The sequence below is a fragment of the Atractosteus spatula genome, chromosome 8, assembly GCF_055471065.1.
Source record: "Atractosteus spatula isolate fAtrSpa1 chromosome 8, fAtrSpa1.hap1, whole genome shotgun sequence".
Lineage (NCBI taxonomy): Eukaryota > Metazoa > Chordata > Actinopteri > Semionotiformes > Lepisosteidae > Atractosteus > Atractosteus spatula.
Window position 1 is genome coordinate 61,653,772 of NC_142713.1, and position 23,757 is coordinate 61,677,528.

Here is a 23,757-nt window from a genome sequence, read left to right on the forward strand (position 1 = left end):
AGGAATTTGTCTTTTTGCATACCCCAGCTTGCTCTCCATGAGACACACAGACAGGGGGAGAAGCTTGGGGGTCAGAGCGCAGGGTCAGCCATTGTACAGCGCCCCTGGAATGAACCGGCAACCTTCCAGCCACAGGCGCAGATCCTGAGCCACAGAGCTACAGCACCGCCCCATGAGCACTGAGGTAACGAGCAATTATTCTGTACATGAAATTTGGAATGTTATAAGACAAACACGAGAAAACATGAAAGGACAGATAATGACCTTGATCACCACTGTTTCAAGGGAAAAAGTGTTGCTTTCTGAGGCCTCTCTGTGTTTTGTTTTATTTGGGTGAGGAGGGGGTTTCGTTGAAGTAGGACCTTGCAACATCCTTTATCTGGACGCATGAGTCCAAGGTCAATTGTCTGATCACAGATTTCGCATAACCAAGGTCCAGTAAACATCTATTTGACCCCCAACAACAAAAAAACTAGGCAAACATGACATCTGTGGTTTACAGCAGAAATGAGGACCAGTTTAACTTATCATAGGTCATGTTTGCTTCAGCAGAGGGAAGAAGTGCTTTACTGCAAGCAAAAAGGTACAACACTGAACAACTAAGTCTAAATTTCCTCCCTCCGTTGAGAGCAGAAACATTCTCTGATGGACATGCTATCCACGTTACAGTGGTACCATAAACAATCAAATATAAGCACATTCCCATTTTGTAAATATAACTTTTGGTATTCTGACACTTGCAATGCTCTAATGATATTCAAATATTTCTTTAACTCTTTATTAGACTTACACTTTTATAGTGTGGAAAATCTTGGTTGTTCTTTATTTGTCAATGTGTTGAAAAAGATTTTCACCCATTGCAAGTTTTGGATGCTAAAGTCCATTTCTGGTTGATTTATATTTCTGTATGGAGTTCATCTTAAAAATAAATAAGAAGACACTAGCAATGTATTAATTTCTGAAGGTACGGCCTTTTCTACTGTTAAACAAAAGCATGTGCTAGTTTGAGACAGTGTGCCAATGTGCCTGCACTGCAGAAATCAACCGTTCAGCTTTGTCAGCTAATAAACATTGTTCCAGATTTTGAAGTAGTCTTCCAGTACTTTCTTGTCATTATTCATACTGAAAAACAGCTGAACACACAGCTATATTTAGCAGATGCTTTTATCCCAAGCAATTTACATTTGAGCCCATTTGCACAGCTACAGGAGGTATTTTACTGGAGCAATTTGAGCAAAGTATCTTGCACAAGTTACAAGCACAACAGCCATGTTTCAGTCCCAGGATTTGGGCCCACAACCTCCCAGCTATAAATCCAGCATCACTCCTCCACACTGCCCGACAAACTGAGCTCAACCAAACACTCATTTGCACTGAGATCAGAGGAAAACAATACTTTCTCTGTGAGATACTTTCACGGGTGCAGTAAGAATTCATATAGTAAATTCAGTTATATGTGTCTCTGCCTTCTTTTAAGAACAGCAGTACCTTGCATGGTAATAAGTTAGCAGTATTTGTTAACATATCATATCCAGCATTGATAGTACAGTACATACACTGTAGATAGGGCTGACTGATGTCTTGCAATGAATGCCTTCCTGCAGTACATTCTAAGTGGAGCTATGACTAATAGTACTTAATTTCAGTCCCTGCCACTTGATACAAAGTAAATATTTTTAAAAGTAAAGTAAGATTTTTTTTTTAAAGCAAATAAATGAAAACAGATTTTCACAGTATGGACCCGCTAGTGTTTTCAGCTTTTCACTTCACAGCACAGGGGAGAGGTCATAAAGCACAACCCTACCTTTGCATCCTTCGCATGTAAGAGCGTTGTAGTGGTATCCAGAGGCCTTGTCCCCACACACCACGCACAGCTCCTCCCCTTTGATCCTGCCAGGATGGGGCCCTTGTCTTGACCTTTTGAACACTGGCATGGTGCCATCCTCCATTTCTGCATCGTAACTGTTCTCACAGGGCACCTTTCTCAGTTCGTACATCCCTGAGGGAGAGTACCACTCCTCGGAATAGGCTGGGAAGTAGTTCTGGCTGGAGTAGTAAGGTGGAGACGCCATGGGCGGCTGCGCTGGAGGGAACTGCATGCTGGGATAGCTGGGATAGCTGGGAAAGGGCAGCAGCTCTGGGTCTTGCAGCAGGGGGCTGCCCTGATCTGCCAGCAAGTCTGTGCCACCAGCAGGAAAAACAAAAAACCACAAAGGAAAGTTAAGCCCATAGAGCAGAGGCACTTGGTAACTGTGTGCCCCTGTTTCTCTAGGACACAGATCAGAAACTGCATCTCAAGTTCTGCACCCACTGCTGGACATCTGGTCACAGTTTCGTTCGGAAAATTAGAGCCTGTAAGTAAATATATGTCACCTGTTGGGAAATGTATAAAGCGTTCCAGGTGTAAAAAGCTACTTGCAACCCTTGGGGTTATTGTTAGGGTGTGAGATCAGGATTAAGGTTTTTGGCACTAAACATGCAACTAATCTACAAATGAGTTCAGTTATTATCACATTTATATTGCTCTGTTAATATGTTATTAATATATTCCACACAGAAAACTTGTAGAAGTGGTATTTGCAGCCCCTAAACTCTAACCTTTGCTGCGTGGCTGGTGTCCCTCAGGGCGGTGTGCATGCAGACCGGACACCTGTTCACCTGCCACCCTTAACTGAGTTTTTCAAATCCAAATAAAAATGCTATGTAATGCAATCTACTAAATATGGTCGTGAAACTTATGAAATCGTGAAAAAAGGAATAAAAAGGCCTCTCAGCTGTATTTTCTTCTTTCTGGCATGTATTCAGTGATGCAATCACTCACCACTGAAATGGGTTAACCTTACCATGGTTACCACTGCTTTTCAACCTTACCATGTTTTATGCTTTGTTTTATACTGTATTTCAGATTCATCTGACATTGACCTACTGTAACTAAGAGAAAACATGAAACAACAGGAAAGAAATAAAATTTAAAAAATGCTCACTGTAAGTATAAAGTGTTTAGGTATTGGATGTATTATGGTGACAATACATTTATTTTTATTTTATTGGCATTTAAAAAACTACATTGAATTTCTTTGGTGAAGCTCACATATAACTTACTCATAAAATAAACCTGGCATGACGTAATCAACAACATGGCACATAACTCTACAAGTAAAGACACATTTGTTTTTAAATAACCACTTAGCACTGATAAAAAAACACTTCAATCAGAAACCCCCTAAAAAGTGTTCAGTTACATGAATTCTAGTTCTCATATCAGCACAGATATGAAATGGCACAGAACACCAACACAGGTTATCCGTTCCAAGTCTCAGATACTCAGCTTTAGACTGACTTTCCACCAATTTCTAAACATGCCTCCTAAAAGCAAAATCAAAGACATGAGCTACTTTTTTAATACTTAGCTATAATCACAACAAAGCAGAATCTAGAGCAGTTCTAGGTTTCTTAACTCAATAATTTAAACAGGAAGAAGCAGACATTTCTTTTTCTGTTTGGAGTCCTCCATTCTAACACTAACACTGACCTCCTTCTGGCTTCTCTTGTACCATTTCCATGACAGTCAGCGCCCAGAAACTGCGTCCCTTTCAGGAGTGACTGCCCTTGGTCCGGACGCTGCTGTGACTCACCCCGTCCAGAGCAGTTTGAAATTAAGAAGCGCATTCATTGTAGGCACCATGCTATCGTAAAGAAGTAGAGTGTGTGCTAACGTGTGACTCATCGCCTCAGTTTTACTGTAGCACCTTAGTACCTAAGAATGCGAGCCAAGTGATCAAAGGTTGTCAAAGTTGTTAATTAACTTTTAAGACATTTTCAGGGCTGCATGACTACAAAATCAATATTATACAGATGTCTTTGTGTGACAGTATGGATGCTGCATGCGGACAAACTGACTCCAAGCAACACCGAGTACAATAGTTCTGTGTGGTATCCGTTGCTCTTCGGAATGGTGTTCTGATCTGTGTATAGGAATTTGTCAGTTTCTTATGTACAGCTATAATAATGCACACCAGTACTTCGTTTAATGCAAGAGATATCTACATGGATATGCTTTTAAAACTGTTACAGACCTGGGCTTCTATGTGTTCTTTAATAGGATATTAGGATCAAAATACATTCCTGAGTCAATGCTGAGTCAATAACAGGCCAATAACGTGGTGTAGCAGAATAGCTAAGAATATACCTGTGTAAAGTTTTAGTTCGCTCAGATCTTGTATAAATTTTCAGCTGACCAGGACAGACGATTTTATTTATCCATATACTGTAGGAGGGTTGTGTGATCTATGACATCAAAATCATGGACACAAAATATTGGAATACCATTACATTTCATACATTACAGAATTTTACATTTCACAGCCATTTTTATGTGGCTACAAAATATTTTAGCAGGAAACCAATCATTAGTATTTGTATTGAAATCATTAATATCCTATTGTTGTAAATTTAATTGTGAACATTTTGCTAATTATTGCGTTTTCAGCAGTTACTTAAGTGTGCGTTTGATTTAACTGACTAAGAGTAGTAAGTATCCAGGAAAAACACCCCAGATTTATCAGGTCAGCATGAAGTGATAGTATGTAGTTTACTACGGACAATGTTATTTTTCTTCCCAAGGCTGTTAATCTTAAACACATTTGCACATCTCCATTTAAAACAAAATTGCTCCGAGCTGTCAATGAGCAGGCTGTTTTGGAAGAGATTAATGCAGATAGCTGTCAGGGTGATCAAGCTTCAGTCCGAGCCCAGAGGGAGCGCCACGCTGAGATTTATGGGCCTGAGTAAAAGGTAAATGTAGGCTGTTGTTTGACAGCTTTGCACCGCCATGCAGACGCGACCAAAGCAAAACGCATCTGATGAACGTCACATCTTGGGGTATTAAATCGACAGTGGTGTCTGTAGTAAGTATTAAATTAATACTTAGCAAGCAGAATTAATCAAGATATAAATCATTAGGAACTGCAATAGATAAACTGATTCTCCCATGCTTGTTAATGAGTGTTCCGTGTGTCGTTTCCATCTTCCTTTTTAAATATGCAGACTATCAAAAATAGGTTTACATTGCTGGACGTTGACAGTCTTAGATGTGAAACGAACCCTTTAAAGATTATTAATGCAAAACCTAGAGCGTATTTTCTTTGGAAAACATGAAGTCTGTGATGTTGCCTATGTTCAGCCTTTCAGAATCCACTTCAGCTGAAGTGTAAGTTAAAAGGACACACACGTCTAAGATCTCTCACTTTCATGTCTGTCTGTCAGCGCAGATGCAAGCAGTGTGTTCATGCTCTTCTTTTCTGGGGTGCAGCTGGGCACAGCGGTGGAGGGGAAAGAATAAAAGCTGAACTGTTTTGAACTGTTTTCATTTGATCGAGATTTCCGCTTCGGGACACAAGAGCACAAACCCCGAGCACGCTACTGAAAAGCAATTAGTTCGTGAACCTGTTGGTCCCATACTGTCTTAATAATCTCATTCGCTTGCTTTTAGGAGCTGAACACAGTTCGTGAGAAAACGCTGTAGCTTTTGTCGGCATCAGTGTTGTTTTGGCCTGCGATGGTGATACGGCACCTAATGCAGCTTTGATGTAGACGGTCTGTCACGCGTGTTGCCCGGCCAGACCTCAACAAGACCGGGGTTCTGTCGGAGAATTCAGTGCTGTTCCGGTTCCTGATTCGGGGGGAGTCCCGAAACTTCGGGGGAGTTGACAAGAGCCCAGTTCACTCGGACTGACCTGTCAGCAATTCGCTATCGCTGCTGTCAACATTCATTCAACTAAACATTATACATACTATACTATACGTCATCCTCCTATCTCCCTTGCGCACGTCTCCAGCCTCCCTCCTCCACCCCATCTCCGCCTCTGCAGCTGCCCCTTGGTCACTCCACACTCGGCATACTCCTCATGGGGGTCCCGGCCTCCTCGTCCTGTGGCCAGGAAGACCCCGTCCAGAGCACTAAATCACTGCATAATCCTTACAGACTACACTTCATTCTTGTGGTTGTTGTTATTCCTTGCAAACAGGATGAGGTCACTGCCACAGAATCACACGAGGTTTTTTACAATGACACCCTCGCACAGCAGAAGTCATTCCTTACCGAAGAACTGTGAGTTTTCCGACAAGGGGAACCCATCGCTTGCTGGCGTCTGGAGCTGACCCACCACAGTAATATCCGAGCCCGCCCACTCATTCATGAAGTTGGCTTGAGAAGGTCACGCTAGCAGCACAGTCCTGCGAGACACAAAGACGTGTTCATTTCTCCAAGTGTCCTTAAAAACCGCACGCACTGGAGAAATGTCACCTTCTACGTGTGTCACGCTTTCATCTGGTGTATACAGAATTTCCAGTTATATTAATTTACTGAAACACCATTTATAATAAAACCTGACATTTTAGAGTTGGAGCAAAATTTAAGACTCTTCAAGTCGTATTGGAAAAACAAATTCAAATGCAACAATCGCTTCGTGATTTTTTAAATAAAATACGAAGTTTCACGAAAACATGTTTTGCACTGTTTTTCTGAACTATTATTTTTCAGTACCAACACAGTTTTAAGGATAGTTATTTCACGGGAACATTCTGTTTTAAAACTTTTAAAACTCTCAAAATGCCTGAAGCCTCATTTACGAACTGGCTTAATGGACTGACAACTTCAGAATTATTTAACCATTTCAGTAGTGAAAACCCATCAGGGCGACATCACAGACTCCAAGAATAAGCATGCTGTTACTACAGTATAATATTACTCAATACAAAGAAATTGTTCTGTAATTGATACAACAACAGGGAGATGCAATAATGATTCTTTGTTTCATTCTGACAGGTGAAGGAGGAAGATCCTGTAAGGTTTGGAGATATCATTTCAGGTCCATTCTAATTCTTGCATCAACCATTAATATGAGTCCCCAGCCCCGGTCCTGGAGAAACAGTGTCTCCTCCATTTGACCTGTCGAGCTCATTTGATATCTAGAGTCGGAGGAAATCATCCATTCATCACTTGAATGAATCCCAGATACTGGCTTTGACAGCACAGCCAAATAATGTGTTCCACACACCCACAACCCTTTGTGTAAAGACACGTTTCCTGTTCTCAGTTTTAAAAGCCCTTCTAATTTCCTATTCCAATTTTCTTTTATCTCTTTCGTGTTTTGCTGTTTATTCTGAAAATGTCAATCGGATTGATTTTGTTAATGTCTTTAAGGATTGGAATTACTTGAATTAGGTCTCCTTATAGACTTCTCTGTTTAAAACCAAAAAGCATTATGTTTTTTAGTCTGTCAGGGTCATTGACTTTTGCAACGATGACCATTACTGAAAAACTGACTAGTAAAAGGAATTTGAAGCAGATCATTCAATGCTCAATTGAGCCAAATTGTGAGTCCATCCATGTATTTCCTTAGGGCTTTATCCAATACAGAGCCGCAAGGAAGCTGGTGTCTGTCTGGTCACGCAGTTGTCACAAGGCAGGACACACCCTGAACAGGACGCCAGTCCATCGCAGGGTGCCGACGCGCAGAGACACACACGCACACCATGGCCAGTTTTCTCAAAAACAACAGAAGTTGACCTGCTGGTATGTCTTTGAAACTGAGAACGTGGAGGAAACCCATGCCAACACACTGAGAACATGCAAACTCCACACAGTTAGCACCCCAGGAAGAGAACACAGGGCCCCAGCATATGGATTTGCTTGAATGCCTATAATCTGCAGTTTGAGAGTTCATCTTTTATGAGGAACCTAATCCAAAACCTTCTGAAAATCTGAATATACTATATAATTTGCATCTCATTAGCAGTTCAAGAGTATTAACTTTTGTAGTTTCTTTTATCACATTCAGTATCTTGTACACCATGAAGCCTTAACACACATGCAGGTAATAGGAGTTTAATGGGAATTGTCAGAGGAGCTGTACTTGTGTTTAAGACTTCTCTACTGCATAGTATTAATCTGTATATGAAAGCATGCATGCGTCCCCTGTTGAATTACATACCCCATTCATAAGTACCTCCACTCAAATAAACATACTAATCATGAAAGCTCCTCTGAGTACATTCTATACAGGTATATAGTTCCCATATGAGTAACAAGAGTAACACCTGGTACATTATGTTCAGTTGTTCTGAAGAAATTCGTTTAGGTTCAGTTAGTAACCATGAAGAATAAAAGTCATCTCTGAATAAGAGTCAGTTCTAATAGAACAGATATACAGTTGATCATATTTCTAGAGATACCCCTTATATTGTTTATTAGTATTTCAATTTACAATGAGTACAGTAAATGCTGAGGCCATTGTACCGGAGAGGTAAATACTGGTCCACAGACCTTTTACTTTCATTTTGCTTCTTAATAATGGTTGGCTTCTCAGTTGAACTGATATTGTGAGCAGATGTTTTTTTTTCTTTGGAATGCATTTTGAAATGAATGTCTATAATATGTGAAATCATTATATATTGTTTTATTATACTGTGTACGTAAGCACATTATATGTGCGGAGTGGTGGCTCTGTTACTCAGGATCCGTTCCTGTGACTGGAAGGTTGCCGGTTCAGATCCCGCAGCCAGCTGGCAGAGGAATCCTACTTCGCTGGGCCCCTGAGCAAGGCCCTTAACCCCAACTGCTCCAGGGGTGCTGTACAACAGCTAGCTCTGCACACTGACCCCAAGCTTCTCTCCCTGTCTGTGTGTCTTTGTCTCATGGAGCGCAAGCTGGCGTATGCAAAAGATGAATTCCTAATGCAAGAAGAAATTGAAAAGGCTAATAAAGTGATGTTATATTATGATATATTTCTTACAATGTATTTAAGTATGTTTTGCCTACCTTTCGTCTCTGATTGCCCGGCTACCCTTGGATAAAGCAATTAGAAAAATGGATGGATGGATATTTTTGTATAGATTACACAGTGCAATATACAGTATTTCTAAATCTAAATCAGACTAAATTACCAACATTTCTACAGAAACTGAAGTTATGCACCGCATCTGTTTGTATCCCCTTAAACCTCCATGATATGAACATTAAGCATTACATGTCCTACTAGCCCACGTGATTCTCTGCCATTAGCGTTCTGCTTCAGTCAAGTCATGATTTATGAAATATTGAGTTATGAGTGTATGGCATTTCAGCAAAATACAGTTCCATCAAGCAGGACATCATAATAAAAATAAATCAAAGTGCATGACCTAGAAAAAAATGTTATGGCACAGTTAAAATATGGCTCAGCAGTCATTCATCTCCAAATTAGTTTTTTTTTTATCACATTACAGTGTTCAATAGACTGCCACATCAAATTAAATCCAACCCTTAAAATGCCACATGGGACTCCAGATTGCATGCTACACGGGCTGGGACTATTCCAACAGCAGAGCAGTCTTACCTTTCAGAGTTTCAGACAGTAGACATTACCTTCCCTTGCTGGTTGCCTGCTTTGGAAATCCTGTGGTGTGCTGCTCCACACTGGGCTCTGGCTGTCCTCATTGTTTTAATGCTATCAGTATTTACCACTAGGAACATTTGTTCCAGCCCAAGGCTCCACTGCGACTGTCTAGGGTCAGGGAGAAAGAGGCCAGTGGTTATTTATTAAACTCTCATTTTTTTCCAGTAAAGCCCCACTGTAGGTCTGCAGCTGCCATTCCCCCAGCCAGCTCCTCGTGTTTAAAAGGCAGCCAAACTTTTTAACAGGGAATTAAAAAGATCATCCTATTGTAACAATATCAAAGTCTGCAATGACCCCTAACAAAATGAACTGTGATTTCAATGCAAGTCCACTACTTTCCACATCCTGGATTTAGTTTTTTTTTTATTTTCATTGCATATCACATAGCAAACCCTAATAGAATTTTGAACGAAAATTTGATCAAAGCATTTTATTTATATTTGTATGTAATGGTTATAACTAGTATAATTACACTTCTATCAATGTGCCATGCAGGATGAAACCTTTAATAGCGTTTAAATAAAGTTAAAAAACAAGGACTGAGCTTTCCTAAGGCCTCCCTGTGGTTTCAGCACTTCCAGTTCGGTGGCAGACAGCGCGGTAAGTGTCGAACTGGTCATGCACATTAGTTTGTGTTGTTCTGTATTTTACGTTTTTGAAACTAAGTTTAGCATTATGTTTACCCCCTACTGATAAATATAGGTCAGGCCATCGTCATCAGATTTCTCGAAAATGGAGTTCTAAACTTTATCCAGGGTGTCCCTCTCTTCACAGCTTATATCAATGTGTAACTTCTCAGTAGTTCAATCACATTCTGATACTAACATGACAAATCCAGAGGGGTAGAGTACCTCATACTTGAGAGTTAACCCTCCTTTAACAGAACTGGCCAAAGACCAGCGCTCTCATAACCTCCTGACTATGAGGAATGAGCCAGGGAGCTGCTGTGAGGGTGAAGCTTGGGTGAAGGAGGGGAAATTGAAGAGATGTGCAGGTCAGATGAGTTGTGGGCAGCACTGGAGTATTTACGTAACGGAGAAGACATGTGATATAAGATTTTAGACGTTCTGTTAAAAAAGGTTCTGCCTAAAGGTGTCTGCAAAATAACACCATCTCAAGAGGTAGTATGTCAAACAATGTACTGTCCATAAGATGAAAATCATGAAACCACGTGATATGTCATGTTTTCTTGTGCAGGTCACAGGTTAAGACAAAAGAGATACAAGCAAATGGTCAAGTAAAAAGCAATTTCTCCAAGCTAATTCTCGAGTGAAATGTAAATTAAGAACTACATTTTTTTGTTCTTGAGCAACATATGAAGGACTAAATGAAACCTTTTCTCTGTTTAGTGTGCTGCTTCATAGCAGTAGCATTTCTACCTTGTAAGCTTATCTCATCCACTCACAGAAACTAAGCAAAGCTGGGCCTGGTCTGTACTAACAAAAGCCTGCTTGCTGAATAAGTGGTGTTGGTGGACCAGTAGGGGGCGATATTCTCACTGTGCTGTACTTTGTACCGTCATTCAACACGTTCTGCCTCATTGGTCATTAAAGATTCCAGCGCACTATTCATATGAGTCAGAGTATTGATCGTGGTTCCTTGACTGAGGGCTATTCTGCCACTTGTCACCCAGGAGGGGGTGCTCTCCTTCAGATAAAGAGCTTTGGAATCCTGTATAATAAAATGTGATGAAACGACTGATAAAGTGATGAAAAAGGTTCTCCTACATGATTCAATTGCAATCAAGTGTGAATTTGTTTTTATTGATAATAAAATAAACTAATTAATTATTAATTTCCAGTTAAAGTATTAGATTCAGCAATACTAAAGGACGAAATGCCGAAATACCAAAGACAAGAATACGTACCAGAGCAGATCTTTAAGTTCTTATTATTAATTTAACAATTTTTTTCCATGCATATAGAGTCCCTTGTCCGTACTGAAACAGTGAATCTGGGCAATGGGTTAACTGTATTTATGCTCTTTAGATCTGCCGATGGCTGCTGCTTTTTGGCCTTGGACTGATCTAAGCAAACACTGTATGTTTAATGGCAGCTTATTCGGCAGCAGTGTACTCAGAACTTCGAGTGCTGTAAAGTAAATGAAGCTGATGAGAGAAGATTAGTCAATAAAGATCCAGGATTTGGCAACTGTATGTACCGGTCTAGCACAGCTCTTATTAACTAAACACACTAAAGCACACCTCTCCTTCTCTTTTTCCACGAGCAATGTAATGATACTGCAACATACTGTATTTCTACAGAAGATAGATATCATGCTCTAAACATTTTATATGAAGGCTGTGCACATAAGAAAGAGTGGAAATATGAAGAAAACACACGTAAGGATCCCTTGTATCCTATACATCCTTGTATCAGTAAATGACACTAACGTTTATTGTGTTTTCAATCCCTGTTTGGTGTCATATTCTGTCTTCTACTTCCTATATCGAGTGTGTCTCAATACCTACCTGCTGTTATGCATTTGATCTTTCATGGGTCTTCTGTTTCAGCTGTGGGATGTATCTATGAAGCACCGGGCATTTTATGTGTCATTTACATATTATTTCCATGTAAAAATTTCAGGATTTTAGGTCCTGCATGTCAAGTGGAAGAAAAAGCAGCGAATGAAGTCTGGGTTTGGTATAAGGGTTTAACAGAGCTTCGAGCAGATACAGTATCTGGGTCAACAAGTAAAGGTTAATTCCACAGTGAAAAGGAGAAAGTAAGATTTCAGCTGTTGAGCCTTTTTCATGTGTGAGGAAGAGAGAGGTAGCAGACATATAAAGCAAGTACAGTGTGTAAAAATGAAATTTGTAAGCGAATGGAGAAATTCCAAAAATTAATTTGTTATTGATTTAGTAGATCCCTTAGTTAAGTGATCCGATCACATGTTCTCACTCCTGATCGGCTCTCGGGTAACAGGCTGGCTGCTCTCCATCAGCTGAGCAACGTCTTCGTCAGGGATAATCTGTCTTGATTCAGCTGTATTTAACCTCCGATTCCTGTCTCATGGAGTGCGTGGTCATTGCCAGCCATGCAGCTGCTGGTGTTTCTTAATTGTTTTTTTTAATTAAAATGAGCTCCACAGTAATGAATTACAAGGTTGTTTAACGGCTTTATTCGGGGTTCAGAGTGCAAAATGAAGACAAACTTTCACTGCGTTTATTTTACTCATGAAAATGTCTGAAATCAATGTTGCTGTGAACATAAGGATGACACTTGTACTATTCTCATTTTTACTACACTAAAAATGAAAGAAGAAGAAAATAGACTGGAGAAAATGACTGGATTTTGTTTCTGTTCTATAATTAACTTTAACAAAAAATGTACATCTGTTTTGCCTTGTAATATTCACGTAAGATATCAGAATAGATCATACACACAGATTTGTCTTACAAATTATTAATTTCAAAATCATTTCTGCCAACAAATTGTCTGTATCTGACACATCTTATTTCAAGTAAAAGTCTGTTAGGGTAATGAAAAAATAGTTGACCAGTTCAGCATTGTGATATTGCGATTCTGTGCTACTTCAGATTTCAGCTGTGACACTTTAATGTTGCATTGGCTTTTTGACAAACCAGGCTGGTAATACAAGGGATTTTTTTAAATGAAGTACAGTCAATACTGGGAGCAGTTATAAAAATAAAGACCATAAAGCGTTTAATGTTGTTATCAAGAAAAATGCATTTGGATTTGCACCTGGGACTATTGCAAAAGCACTGCTCCATTCGGTCATGGGCAGGTTTTAGTGAAGATTTCCTGAAACCAAGCTTGGAGACATCGATGTATAAAAACAACTGTTAAATCATTGATGAGCTGTTGCTCCATCGCCAACCATCACACTAACAGGGCTTTTGAATCAACAGACAGCATTTTGAAGTAAACAAAACCTTTGCCACTCACTACTGCATCTCCAGCTTTGTATAGAGTGCAACACAGCTTTCTGAGCGACGCGTTTTCAGACTCGGCCTTTAAGAATGTCTGTTTCTTCCATTTGACAAGCCATTCAGACTCTGGCATTCGCAGGCTTTTTGTTAAGGTAATGAGAGGCCTTATCTAAAACCCTTGGTCTGAAATTCAAAACAAGTGGACTTATACTTTCTGGGATGTCTATTTCTATTATGGGGTGTCTGCTGTAAAACACGTTATTCATTAGCTCATGAATTTTGCCAAGTGCATTTATCCCTCAATTGAGGGATAGATACACATCAATCTCACATGGCTTCAACAATCAGAATCTACCTGATACTGGAGGAGAGTAGCTGATGTGCATCATTAAACCTCAGAAACTCTGAATACAGGACCACCGGGTGATTGCTGAACATTTCAAGGGTGTATCCATTCTTATTACTCAACACCATCAGAGCTTCAGATCTTCTGCAGGCAGCTGTGTCAATTATTTTTCTTTGTGCACTTTTGAACTTTGAACTGCCTGGATACTTGCACTTTCAGTAACTGTCACTGAAACATTACCTTCTGTAATATAGCATTGCTGTTATTATGAAGTGTAATAAGCCTTTATCCATGAATTTTCTTCTCCTTGTACCTTTTGTCTCCCATTTTTCTGTCAATCAAACTTTGTGAATTTATCTGTAAGAAGGAAATTAAAACCACAATGATAAAAAAACTCTGGAAGTTGAACAAAACTGGTTTAGGGGACGATGTCACTTTAATCAGTAATACTGCTCAGAAACATTAAGAGAATGAAATCAGGAGTATGAAGCCTAATGAAGAACACTTCAGACTTGGATACACTTATCAACAGTTATCAAAAATGCTGTTCAGAAAGAAAAGTGTTCATTTTCACCCTAAATAAATACTTAGATATAACCTTTCTGAGAGTTCTGTATTGCAGCCGTGCACATAATAGCTGCCTGACATCATGGGCACTGCAAATGAGCTTCACTTGTCCTGTATCATAATTGAAAAGCATGGACAGCTCTGCATCCTCCCTGCTCTAGGATGTATGCAAGCAACTGCGTAAATCAAAACACTGTCGGGGATTGTGAGTAACATAGGCTTCTGCCTGTACGCCCACTGTATTTTAAGCAGACCCCAAGAACAGTTTCATTTGGGGAGGCTGGCCCATTTGGTAGTTAGTAGCTTGGAGTTCCAATGATCTCATCCAGCGATTTCTCAAAGGAAGCCAGGCTGTCAATAAGATGACTGGGTTCAATTATTCCCACAACCCTTTTTCATAAAGAAGTGCCTCTTGTTCTCAGTTTTAAATGTACTTCTATAGAGTTTCCACCTGAGTCCCTGTGCCCGGCATGGTTTCCTCCAGGTGTGTGGTGTGTCACATTTCATTGCAAGATCTGGTTCATGTTCAACTTCTCTTCACATTGAAGTTCATTCTCCTGGCTGTTTGCTAAGGTGCAGCAATGATTTTTCAAGGAGCTCTGTTTGCAATTGGAACCAGTTTTTGAAACAAAACTTTGACTTCTGTGTTCTTCTCTTTTAATGTCTTAGTGACACTGCACTGCCCCGACTGTGTTGTGAAAACAGTCTATGTCTAATTTTCCAATTGGAGGTTCATAGAGCAAAACCTACAGTTTCCTCTGTCTTTGTAGTTCACAATGAGGACAATACATCACATCCTGAAAAGGTAAGGAGAAGGTAGCTCCATATTTGAGCCACATCAGCCCATCAGTCTAGAGCTTAGAGTCATTAGGTGAAAAGAGAGTATGTGATTCCCCACTGGATGGGGCACCAGTTCATCACAGAGCCTCACTCAGGCAAATGTCAGTCCCCATTCATACAGCTGGGTGGACCTGAGCAATCAGGGTACAGTAACCCTAAAGGTATACAGCAGCAGTGTCTGCAGTAAGTACTTAAACTCACCAGTCATGAATCTAAAGACTTACCCGTTATGCTACACTGCTTCCCATCTCCTGAATAAGAAAAAGTAAATGAAGTGAGGGATATACACCGATGCAAATAATTTTTTGCTCAACAAAGGAGTCCTGGAATTAAACAAAATCAACCAGAAATATATAGAATAACACTTGAAAATCTTACATTCCCAACATGTGAAATTGGAATGGGATATCCATGTTTTCTGAATTCTAAAGAGAAAGTTCTTCTAAAATGTGCTGTGCAAAGAAACAGTATTGACAAAATTAGTAGTAACTTCACCAGCTGACGCAGGCACACTGTTTTTACTGATATTTCTTGGAAAAGGGAGAAGTAGTCAAGCTCTTAGAACTGGTGAGATTGTGGGGTGATGAATCCAGATTCATCTTTAATTAATTGGGCCTTTATCAAACTTACAAAGGACATATTATTCAGTACATGTTTTGAAGCTTGAAGATAAAGTAAAGGATGTTTACACACAGATGGTGGGAAACAGGTCACTTCAAGTGGAGGCTGAACAATTTGTTCAGATTGCTCCTTTTGAGTGAGAATTGACTGAAACAGACAAGAACTGTGCTTTTAATGTGTCTGTTTGTTTTCACTGACACAGAGGAATGCCGCTTTGATATGATAAAGCATTTCCTGCCAGTAAGGAACAATTATACTAATTTCCTAAGGAGCAGTAAATCTTTATTTTTTTCTAAGGCTGATAAGTGGTCCTATTTCTTTAAACATGTATGTGTATACTGACCATCAAAAGAACTTTATATTATTAATGCACGTTTTCATGCCATCAGCATGTTGAAAACTGGACTATGTCACTGGACTGTCAATTGCTATTGGACTTGTTCACAGCCTGAAATGTCTAACTTTGCAAGACATAATGGCCAAATAAAGTTCATCAGTGATAGACCATGATCTAGGAGACCATACTGACACTTATTTCTGGGCAGGTGTGTCCAGTTGCTACAGATTTCCGTCTGTCCAGACTGACTGTGTGACTGTATTGTGGTGCATCGATCAAGTCCTGAGACCTCACCTGCTGCCCCATCGTGACTCGACATCACTCCAGCAGGGCAGCGCACGTCCTCAGTACACTACCTCTTGCTACCAGTCTCACAATGGTTTTCTCATTAGAATGTCCCAGTTATGCCACGAATGCTCCATTGTCCAGAGTTGAGCCCCACTGAACATCCGTGGGATGATTTGGGTGTGTGACGTGTGGGACTCAGAGACCAGTGAGCAGACACAAGCTCCAGGCTCCAGGAGAGGCAGCAGAATCCTACAGTACGGCGTCGTGACATAGAGCTTGTATAGCCTCCAGCCTTGTCTCTCACACTCCCAGCCTGCTGTGGCTCACAGTGGACCCCGGTTGATGACAAATGCTAACAGTACAACAATTTACCTGTATCATACTCAATAAAATGTGGGTCCACCCACTCCAAAAAAGAAGGTAATTTTTTATAGCTTTGTGAATTAGTGGTAATTCTTTCTTTTGGTGCTCAGAATATATATAGCATATAATATATTAGGAAGTACTACAGCATGAAGTACAATGGAAAGCTGCTGAAAAAGTTACTGCATTGTATGAAATCGAATGTAATTTTCCCTCTCAACTGAAACACAGGCTGCTAAAAGCTTTGTGGCCTGGACTACAAAATATGAACTTTATAGCACAGGAGACAAAAGGCCCAATATTTAAAGCAGCTACTTGACAAATAAAACCTACATTGTGTGTGAGATTGGGGTCACATTTGGTAACATTTCAACACAAAACAACAAAGTGATGTTTTTCTGAGAAACCTACACACTGCTAGGTTTAGAGATGTGACAATACAAACTTTAATTCATGAAGAAAGCTCACAGAAAAGACTGCTTTGATCACTTTAACACAATGAAATACATGTCTGAATTCATAATAATAAAGTGCATGTTTAAAATAACCTCACCAAGCAAGAAAGAACAACAACAATAACATATAAGCAAATATGGTTCCCATAATAAAAAACTTACATATTCAATATACTGTATTATTTGTATATTGTAACATCCCTAATTAAATTTGCAGGTTCTCATTAGGAGGCCTCTGATTCTCTTATCTGCCAACCCTTAGGAAGGAAAAGACATTTTCCTCACTGAAGATGTGAAATTGCATATTGTTTGAAAAAGGCATTTGAATCATTTACACTTTTAGTTCTTCTGAATTTACCCAATGTACCCAAGTAGGTAGTACCCAAGTAGGTAGTTATGGTTGCTGCAGTGCTCTGTTTAAGTATAATATATGTCACTGCATGATGGGACGGACAAATTTGCTCAAGCACATTTCACAAGTGGTCACACCTGGTCATTGAGTTGTGTGTAACAGGACACATGTAACATAATGACTGAACAAATCTCCTACCTGACCGAGCAGAACGTATTGGCTTCAGAAACTGAAGAGTAGTGTGACTTTTAAAGCCATCTGGGCTGTGTCTTTGCAAGAGCAGGACAGACCACCACAGTTATCTATGTTTCATTGATGGCAATCACACCAAACTTTGCTTCTCAAATACAACAGTTAAAAAAACTTTAAGCGTTTAAAATACATAAAGTAACTACTACGTGCCTTAGAACTGGGGAGATCACAGCACCAGCCAAAATCATAGTGCAGACAAAAATATTTGAAAAAGAAACAAAGGTAACATTTTATGTTTTGGCTAAAAGGCCTCCTTGGAGAAATACCTCTGGAGATATTCCATAAAATGCATTTTGTAATGAGAATTTTGAGTCCAATATCACATTATTCATTGTTACATTTAAATATGTCTTCTGGTTCGTTACCAGGCCCTGGGTGCCATTATAGGTCCCTTGTAGTTCTTCCTGCTTTCCTAGTAGTATCCACTGACACATCATCTGTCAGGTTTGTTCCTTAAATTACAGTTTAACCCCTTGAAGAATCTGATCTGCTCACAAGCAGGGAAACAGGTAGGGTCCTATAGTATTTTTACCGAACACATACGTAACATTTAAGTTGTGTAAGACATAAGCTGTATGTAGGATCAAGAGGTGAATTTATGGTCCCTTTGAGAATGCTGGAAGGAAAAACATTACAGGGAAATGCACTGTGTTACTGTGTGTTCTCTGGAAAATGGCCTTTTTCGTAACGAATTAAAACTAATGTCAAACTTCGGTAGTCTACGCTGTGACGTTTTGCCTCCTGACTCCATCGAATGTCACTGAGACATCTCTTCGAAGTTCCCATTGTCATAGTGGTAAGAACCCTGCTCATTGTCCTGCAGGTCCATAGTGACTCCCTTCTTGGATTTCCAGCCTTTTTTGCGATTGCCTGGGTTCTGGACTGTGGCTCCATACGACATTTTCTTCTTCGAGGCAAAGCTGTCGCTGTTAAGCTCAGTCTCCTCCGCCAGCTCATCTTCTTCTATAAACCCACACTTGTCCTCGCTGGTGCTCTCCGGATCAGCCCAGTCCTGCTTTTCCCCCGAAGCGAAGATGGCGTAGAAGATCACGCCGGTGTAGTGCACCATTGAGGCAATCACAAACACATTTTGCCACTCCTCTCGAGTCTGCAAAAAAAACAAACAAACTTTGAGATCATGTTATATCACGGAAAGACTGCCTCTTATTGTATATCTTACACAACTGACACAAAATGGCTGTGAGCCATCAAGACTCCCTAGTGCTGAAATGCGGTGTCCCATACATCAGTACAATAGTGTCGGAACCACAATCCAATATTTGTTTCTTACGTTGCTACTTACATTTGGAAATAATCATTTTTCCTTTATTACTGTTGTCATTAAGGATAAACCCCATGATTTGAGCCCTGGCCTTAAATTAAATTAAGGGCATATAATGGAAAGGGTTTTACAATTTTTCTGTGGCTCAGAATTTTGTCAACTCAACTCAACTCAGCTAGGAGCTGACAGGACTTCATTCCTTTCTCGCTTACACTTCCAATACTGAAATGTTAGACACTTTTCACTCTGATCTTTAAACAAGTCTTACATTGTAAATTCAGTAATACATTCTGACGTGAAACATATTTGTTGATTATGTAATGTTCATCTAATTTCTCTTTTTTTTACTTTTGAAACCAGTGCTTTTGATTTTCTTTGAAGTTATCCACCATATTGTTTAAACTGATACCTTAGCTTTACTCAAGAAACATCTGGAAGAGATTGTTGGAGTTACTTTGGTCTAACTGATTATCTGAGTAAGAATAATTTAAATTGACATGACTAATTCTATTTTCAATTTATTATAAGATTATCTATTAAAAGTAGAAGAAGACACGTGCATTTCAGAGAGTTCTGAGCCCATCACTTCCACTGCTTCTATTTTTTATATTGAGAACAAATTCTCATTTACAGTTATGGCCTGGAGATCCGTTTATACATCTTAGCAGTTGTACGGAGTAATGAAAGTCAAGTATCTTGCTGAAGAGAAGGAAATCCAGGATTTGTGTCCACATCCTCCCATTAAGCACAACAGTGTTCTAAACACTACTCCATGCTCTCGCTATTTCCAAATAAAGCAAATGACTGGATTTTAAAGCTAAAAATGCACATGTTAGCATTGGTATAGATACATTTACAGAAAGCATTTTTAAATCTGAAAGGCAGACACCAAGTATTCACCTATGACCATCATTCGGCCTGAGTAGCAAGAGTGCCAATGTACCTTGTGCTTTGTCATGGCCCCTACAATGAGTGGACACACCATTCCAGACAAAGTCCCAACTCCATTAGAAATCCCCATCAGAATACTGGCATATCGAGGAGCAATGTCCAGATGATTTACATTAAATCCTGCAAACAAAAAATAATGTTTATTAGAAAAAACTTACAGCATACACACACACTAGGGAATTTTGTGGGAAAAAAACATGACTTTTTTTTTCTCTGAAGCTCAGCAAAATAAGCATAAAGTCCATCGAAGCAAGAGCTTTAAAAACAAAAAAGCCCGCAGAGGAGGAAAAAGCACTCTAAGCTGTTGTGTACATGCTCTGTAATTTTGTGTGTTACTGTACTTCAGCACAAAGACCATAACGAAAGGCCTTTGCTTTGAATGCAGGCTGGGCCCTGTAGCCCAGAGGTAGCTGTCCAGGTAATATGACAGGCCAGCAACCCACAACTGACCGAGAATGGACAGTCGTGGCAGAGCATGGGTTAGCCTGGCAATCAGACTTGAGACAGAGCGACCTCTGGGACTTCCTGGGCTCTTTGTCAGGGCGGCTTGGGTGGCCGGAGCTGCATCACCCCTCTGTTAGATTCCAGTCTCTACTAAAGACACATTGCAGTGTGCAAAGGGGCAGATGACAATAATAATGTTGGTTATGGAGGAGGGCAGTTACTGTTCTAAAGACTGTCGTAATAAGCTTATTTGATAAACAATTGGTGATTCCACATTTGGCGCAGAACGACAATTATTTGAAGAGGGATTCTGTGGTGGAAGAGTTCTTGATTAAAATCCAAATGCAGTGGTTTTAACTACTTGAAAAAACAAACTGAAATTACATTTGCATTATTTGTGTTATTTACTTTATAGGCTGCTATACCTACATAAATCAAAAGCTTCATCATGCAATAAAATATAAAGAATGAAAGATCTTGAGCTTAGGTGAGTTTTAACAATCCTGTTGCCAGTTCCATTTTGCAGTTCAGGCACTTAAGTTCTCTAGGAGCCTCCAATGGTATAAAATATTTAGATAATGTGCGTCTGCTCTGCACTAGAGTACGTTAAATGCATATTTTAAGAGCCACAGAAAATTCATAAACAGCACCCTTAGGACTTTTGTTCGTTCATTTAGAACATTTCTTTAATTAAAAACGCATGTTTCTTGAATTGATTATTGATAGCTGTTAAATTATCTGCATGTTTAAGTAGATGTCCAAACCTTTCTCTTTATGCACACCATATTTTCCTCCTAGAAATTACAATGCTTTCTTTGTGAATGTAAATGTCAAGCACAAGCGGCACCGACCACACATTCTGAAAAAGAATTACACTTTGTGGCTGAAAAAATTAAATTTTTATGTAAAACACACAGAAAATCCATTCAGTTTATTCTCATAGTGCATGTCTCCCTACAGAACATCTGCTGCAGCCTTGTGTTAAAAATGAAACCAGACAAAGGTAGAACAATCGGTGCTTATGTTCGGAGTAGTTTTGGCAAAAAAAAAAACTTTTCTTAAAGAATGGAAGTCTGTCTTTGAACCTGTGTCAAGAGCTGCTCAATGAGACAGTCTCCACTATGACAATGGAGAGCATTTGTTCCTACACGATAAGCACTCTGGAACGATCCTATAAGATCTGTGATCCTATAAGACTGAGGTCTATTTATCCCTGATTGTTTTATACATCCATTCATTTTTTGGTGACTTACATCAAAGAGTTTGACTTTATTCTCACCTCAGCAAGAAAACTGTAGAAAGGTATAAGCATGTTTGAACTTTCTGTTCTTTACTGGCATTTTTGCTGATGTATTCTGAGATGTTTTTAGTATATTTTATGCAGTTCCTTAGTTTGTGTTTCTTGTAAAAAGTTTTAAAATGCCTTAAAGAAAACAAAAAATGAAACCAGACTCTAGTTTTGCTGTGCATGTGGTGAGGACAGGCTGCTCACCAGAAATTGCAAATCCACTGAACCCCACTGCCAGAACCAGGAAGGAGATAGCTACTCCTCTCGTGTGAGAAAAACCCACCACAAGGAGCAGAGTGGCCTCCATTCCAAAGCCTGTGGACAAAGAAGCCGTTCATATCGCACATTAACTAAGCACACTTCAATTTCAAATTCATATCAGGTCATAGATATTCAGGATTATCACAAACATGTTACTGCTTTTTGTGTTTAAGTTATAATGCACTCTGAATTTTCACCACTCTTTTCCAAGTTAGTTGCGTTCGCAGAAAATGATAAAATTCCTTTGGTAATACCTTAAAAAGATGAACAGGTGTCTCCATTTTTCTCAAGACAGGAATTTAAAACGTACCGCCACAGTTCATGATTTTTCGGACTGTTGTTGTGGACAAGATCTTCCGACTCCTCAGGAAATCTGCTAGCTGTCCCCCGATGGGGACAACAATAGTCATCACCATGTGAGGTACTGCTGACAGAATCCCCACCTGGTGCCAAAGGAAATGACTGTAAGTGCAGGATCAGAATGGCGATGGGTTCAGCAGTATTGGATTTCTGCTTGACCGACATCTGAAAAGCACACAGTCACCCAGACAGTCATGCAAGCTTTTCCCAGATGGCATTTCTGTGGGTCCAAAGAAGACACTGGCACATAACATAATGGTATGAATCAATGTTAGGAGCTTGTTTCAACTCGAATTGATAGAAATGTTTCCTAAAATATTGTTATGAAGTGAATCTAGATACAATGGGTCACACCTGGCTTGTGTCAACATTTCTGACTTAAAGCAAGGGAATGTTTTCTGAGATGTAAGGGTCCCGGATTCAATGATCAATGCAACTGAAAAGTTTACCTTGGTTTACCTCAGTTAATTAAGTTCTGGGTAAATGTCAATCAACAGTCCAGGAATAGAACATAAAACAAGGAGATGGGAGGGAAAAAGGATGAAGATGAAGATAGAGTAAAGAAGGGAAGAGAATCAACAAGCAGGAGAGAGGGAAGGCAAGAGCTCCCTGTCCGGATCACCTGGATAAAACAGATTAGATCTAAGTATTTGAACCCAGTTAAGAGAACCTTCAATCCTGTGATATTTAGGGAACTCCGATTTCCTGCCTAAAGAATCCCTTGGCTACAAATGGCCTCTCCTGGCTATTGGGTGCATTTTTGGAATAGGAAGATAGGTTCCCATTCAGTTTGCAGCACTTGAATTTGCAGAGAGAGAGAGATCTGCAGATACCCAGATCATATTCTGTTATTTTAGAAGGCTGCTTTCTCTTCAAATACTTGGTAGCAGTCTAGGGTTTTCTGGGTGGTTATGACGTTATGCCTTATTTGTAAATGTTTACATAGTGTAACTTGTATGTTGTATATTTATGTTGTATTTGTATTGTCATTGTTAATAAACACTTGTTCAACCCAGTGTACCTGAATTATTACTCTTTTCACCAAAGCTGTGCCAGAGATCAGAGAACTCATGTGCCTCTAATTATACCAACCGCTTGGTAATATCCTTGGCAGAACCTTTATGTAACGCATACGGCCACCATTGCAGGTTGTGAGAGCCGGCTTACCAGCGCGGTGACATCACCGCCCTTCCCTGTGAATAGTAGTGACCGCAGCTGTCGGACGGGAGATCTACCTTTAGCTCAGCTGGCTGGGTCCCTGTTGAGTGACGCTGGAGGCCCGGGTTTGAGTCCCCGACGGTGGGGGGGAGACCTGAGGTGGCAGCGGCGAGGCCGCATACCCATGTGAACCCTGGAGCGCTACATTGATAAGCTGGGGGTTATGATTATTTTAATTATTGATTTATCTGCTTGGTTATTCC

General features: G+C 39.9%; 2 protein-coding genes across 4 annotated transcripts in view; both read right to left on the minus strand.

Annotated features, from left to right (window-relative positions):
- Positions 1–9,477, minus strand: part of nr1h4 (nuclear receptor subfamily 1, group H, member 4) — a 30,999-nt gene extending 21,522 nt beyond the window's left edge. The window contains exons 1-3 of one of the 3 annotated variants that reach the window (XM_088924387.1): positions 9,378–9,477; positions 6,101–6,234; positions 1,805–2,179 (exon numbers count right to left, since the gene is read on the minus strand). In XM_088924387.1, the coding sequence (XP_088780513.1) occupies positions 1,805–2,179; positions 6,101–6,197 (472 nt within the window). In that variant the 5' untranslated portion in view covers positions 6,198–6,234; positions 9,378–9,477. Of the gene's footprint in view, positions 1–1,804; positions 2,180–3,532; positions 3,808–6,100; positions 6,235–9,377 lie in introns of those variants that run through there. The other 2 variants (XM_088924389.1, XM_088924388.1) reach the window with 2 other exon arrangements.
- Positions 9,478–18,507: 9,030 nt separating this feature from the next.
- slc17a8 (solute carrier family 17 member 8) overlaps positions 18,508–23,757 on the minus strand; it is a 31,041-nt gene continuing 25,791 nt past the window's right edge. Inside the window, exons 9-12 of the mRNA XM_088923529.1 lie at positions 22,287–22,419; positions 21,920–22,030; positions 19,976–20,103; positions 18,508–18,858 (exon numbers count right to left, since the gene is read on the minus strand). Of these exons, the coding sequence (XP_088779655.1) occupies positions 18,508–18,858; positions 19,976–20,103; positions 21,920–22,030; positions 22,287–22,419 (723 nt within the window). The remainder of the gene's footprint in view (positions 18,859–19,975; positions 20,104–21,919; positions 22,031–22,286; positions 22,420–23,757) is intronic.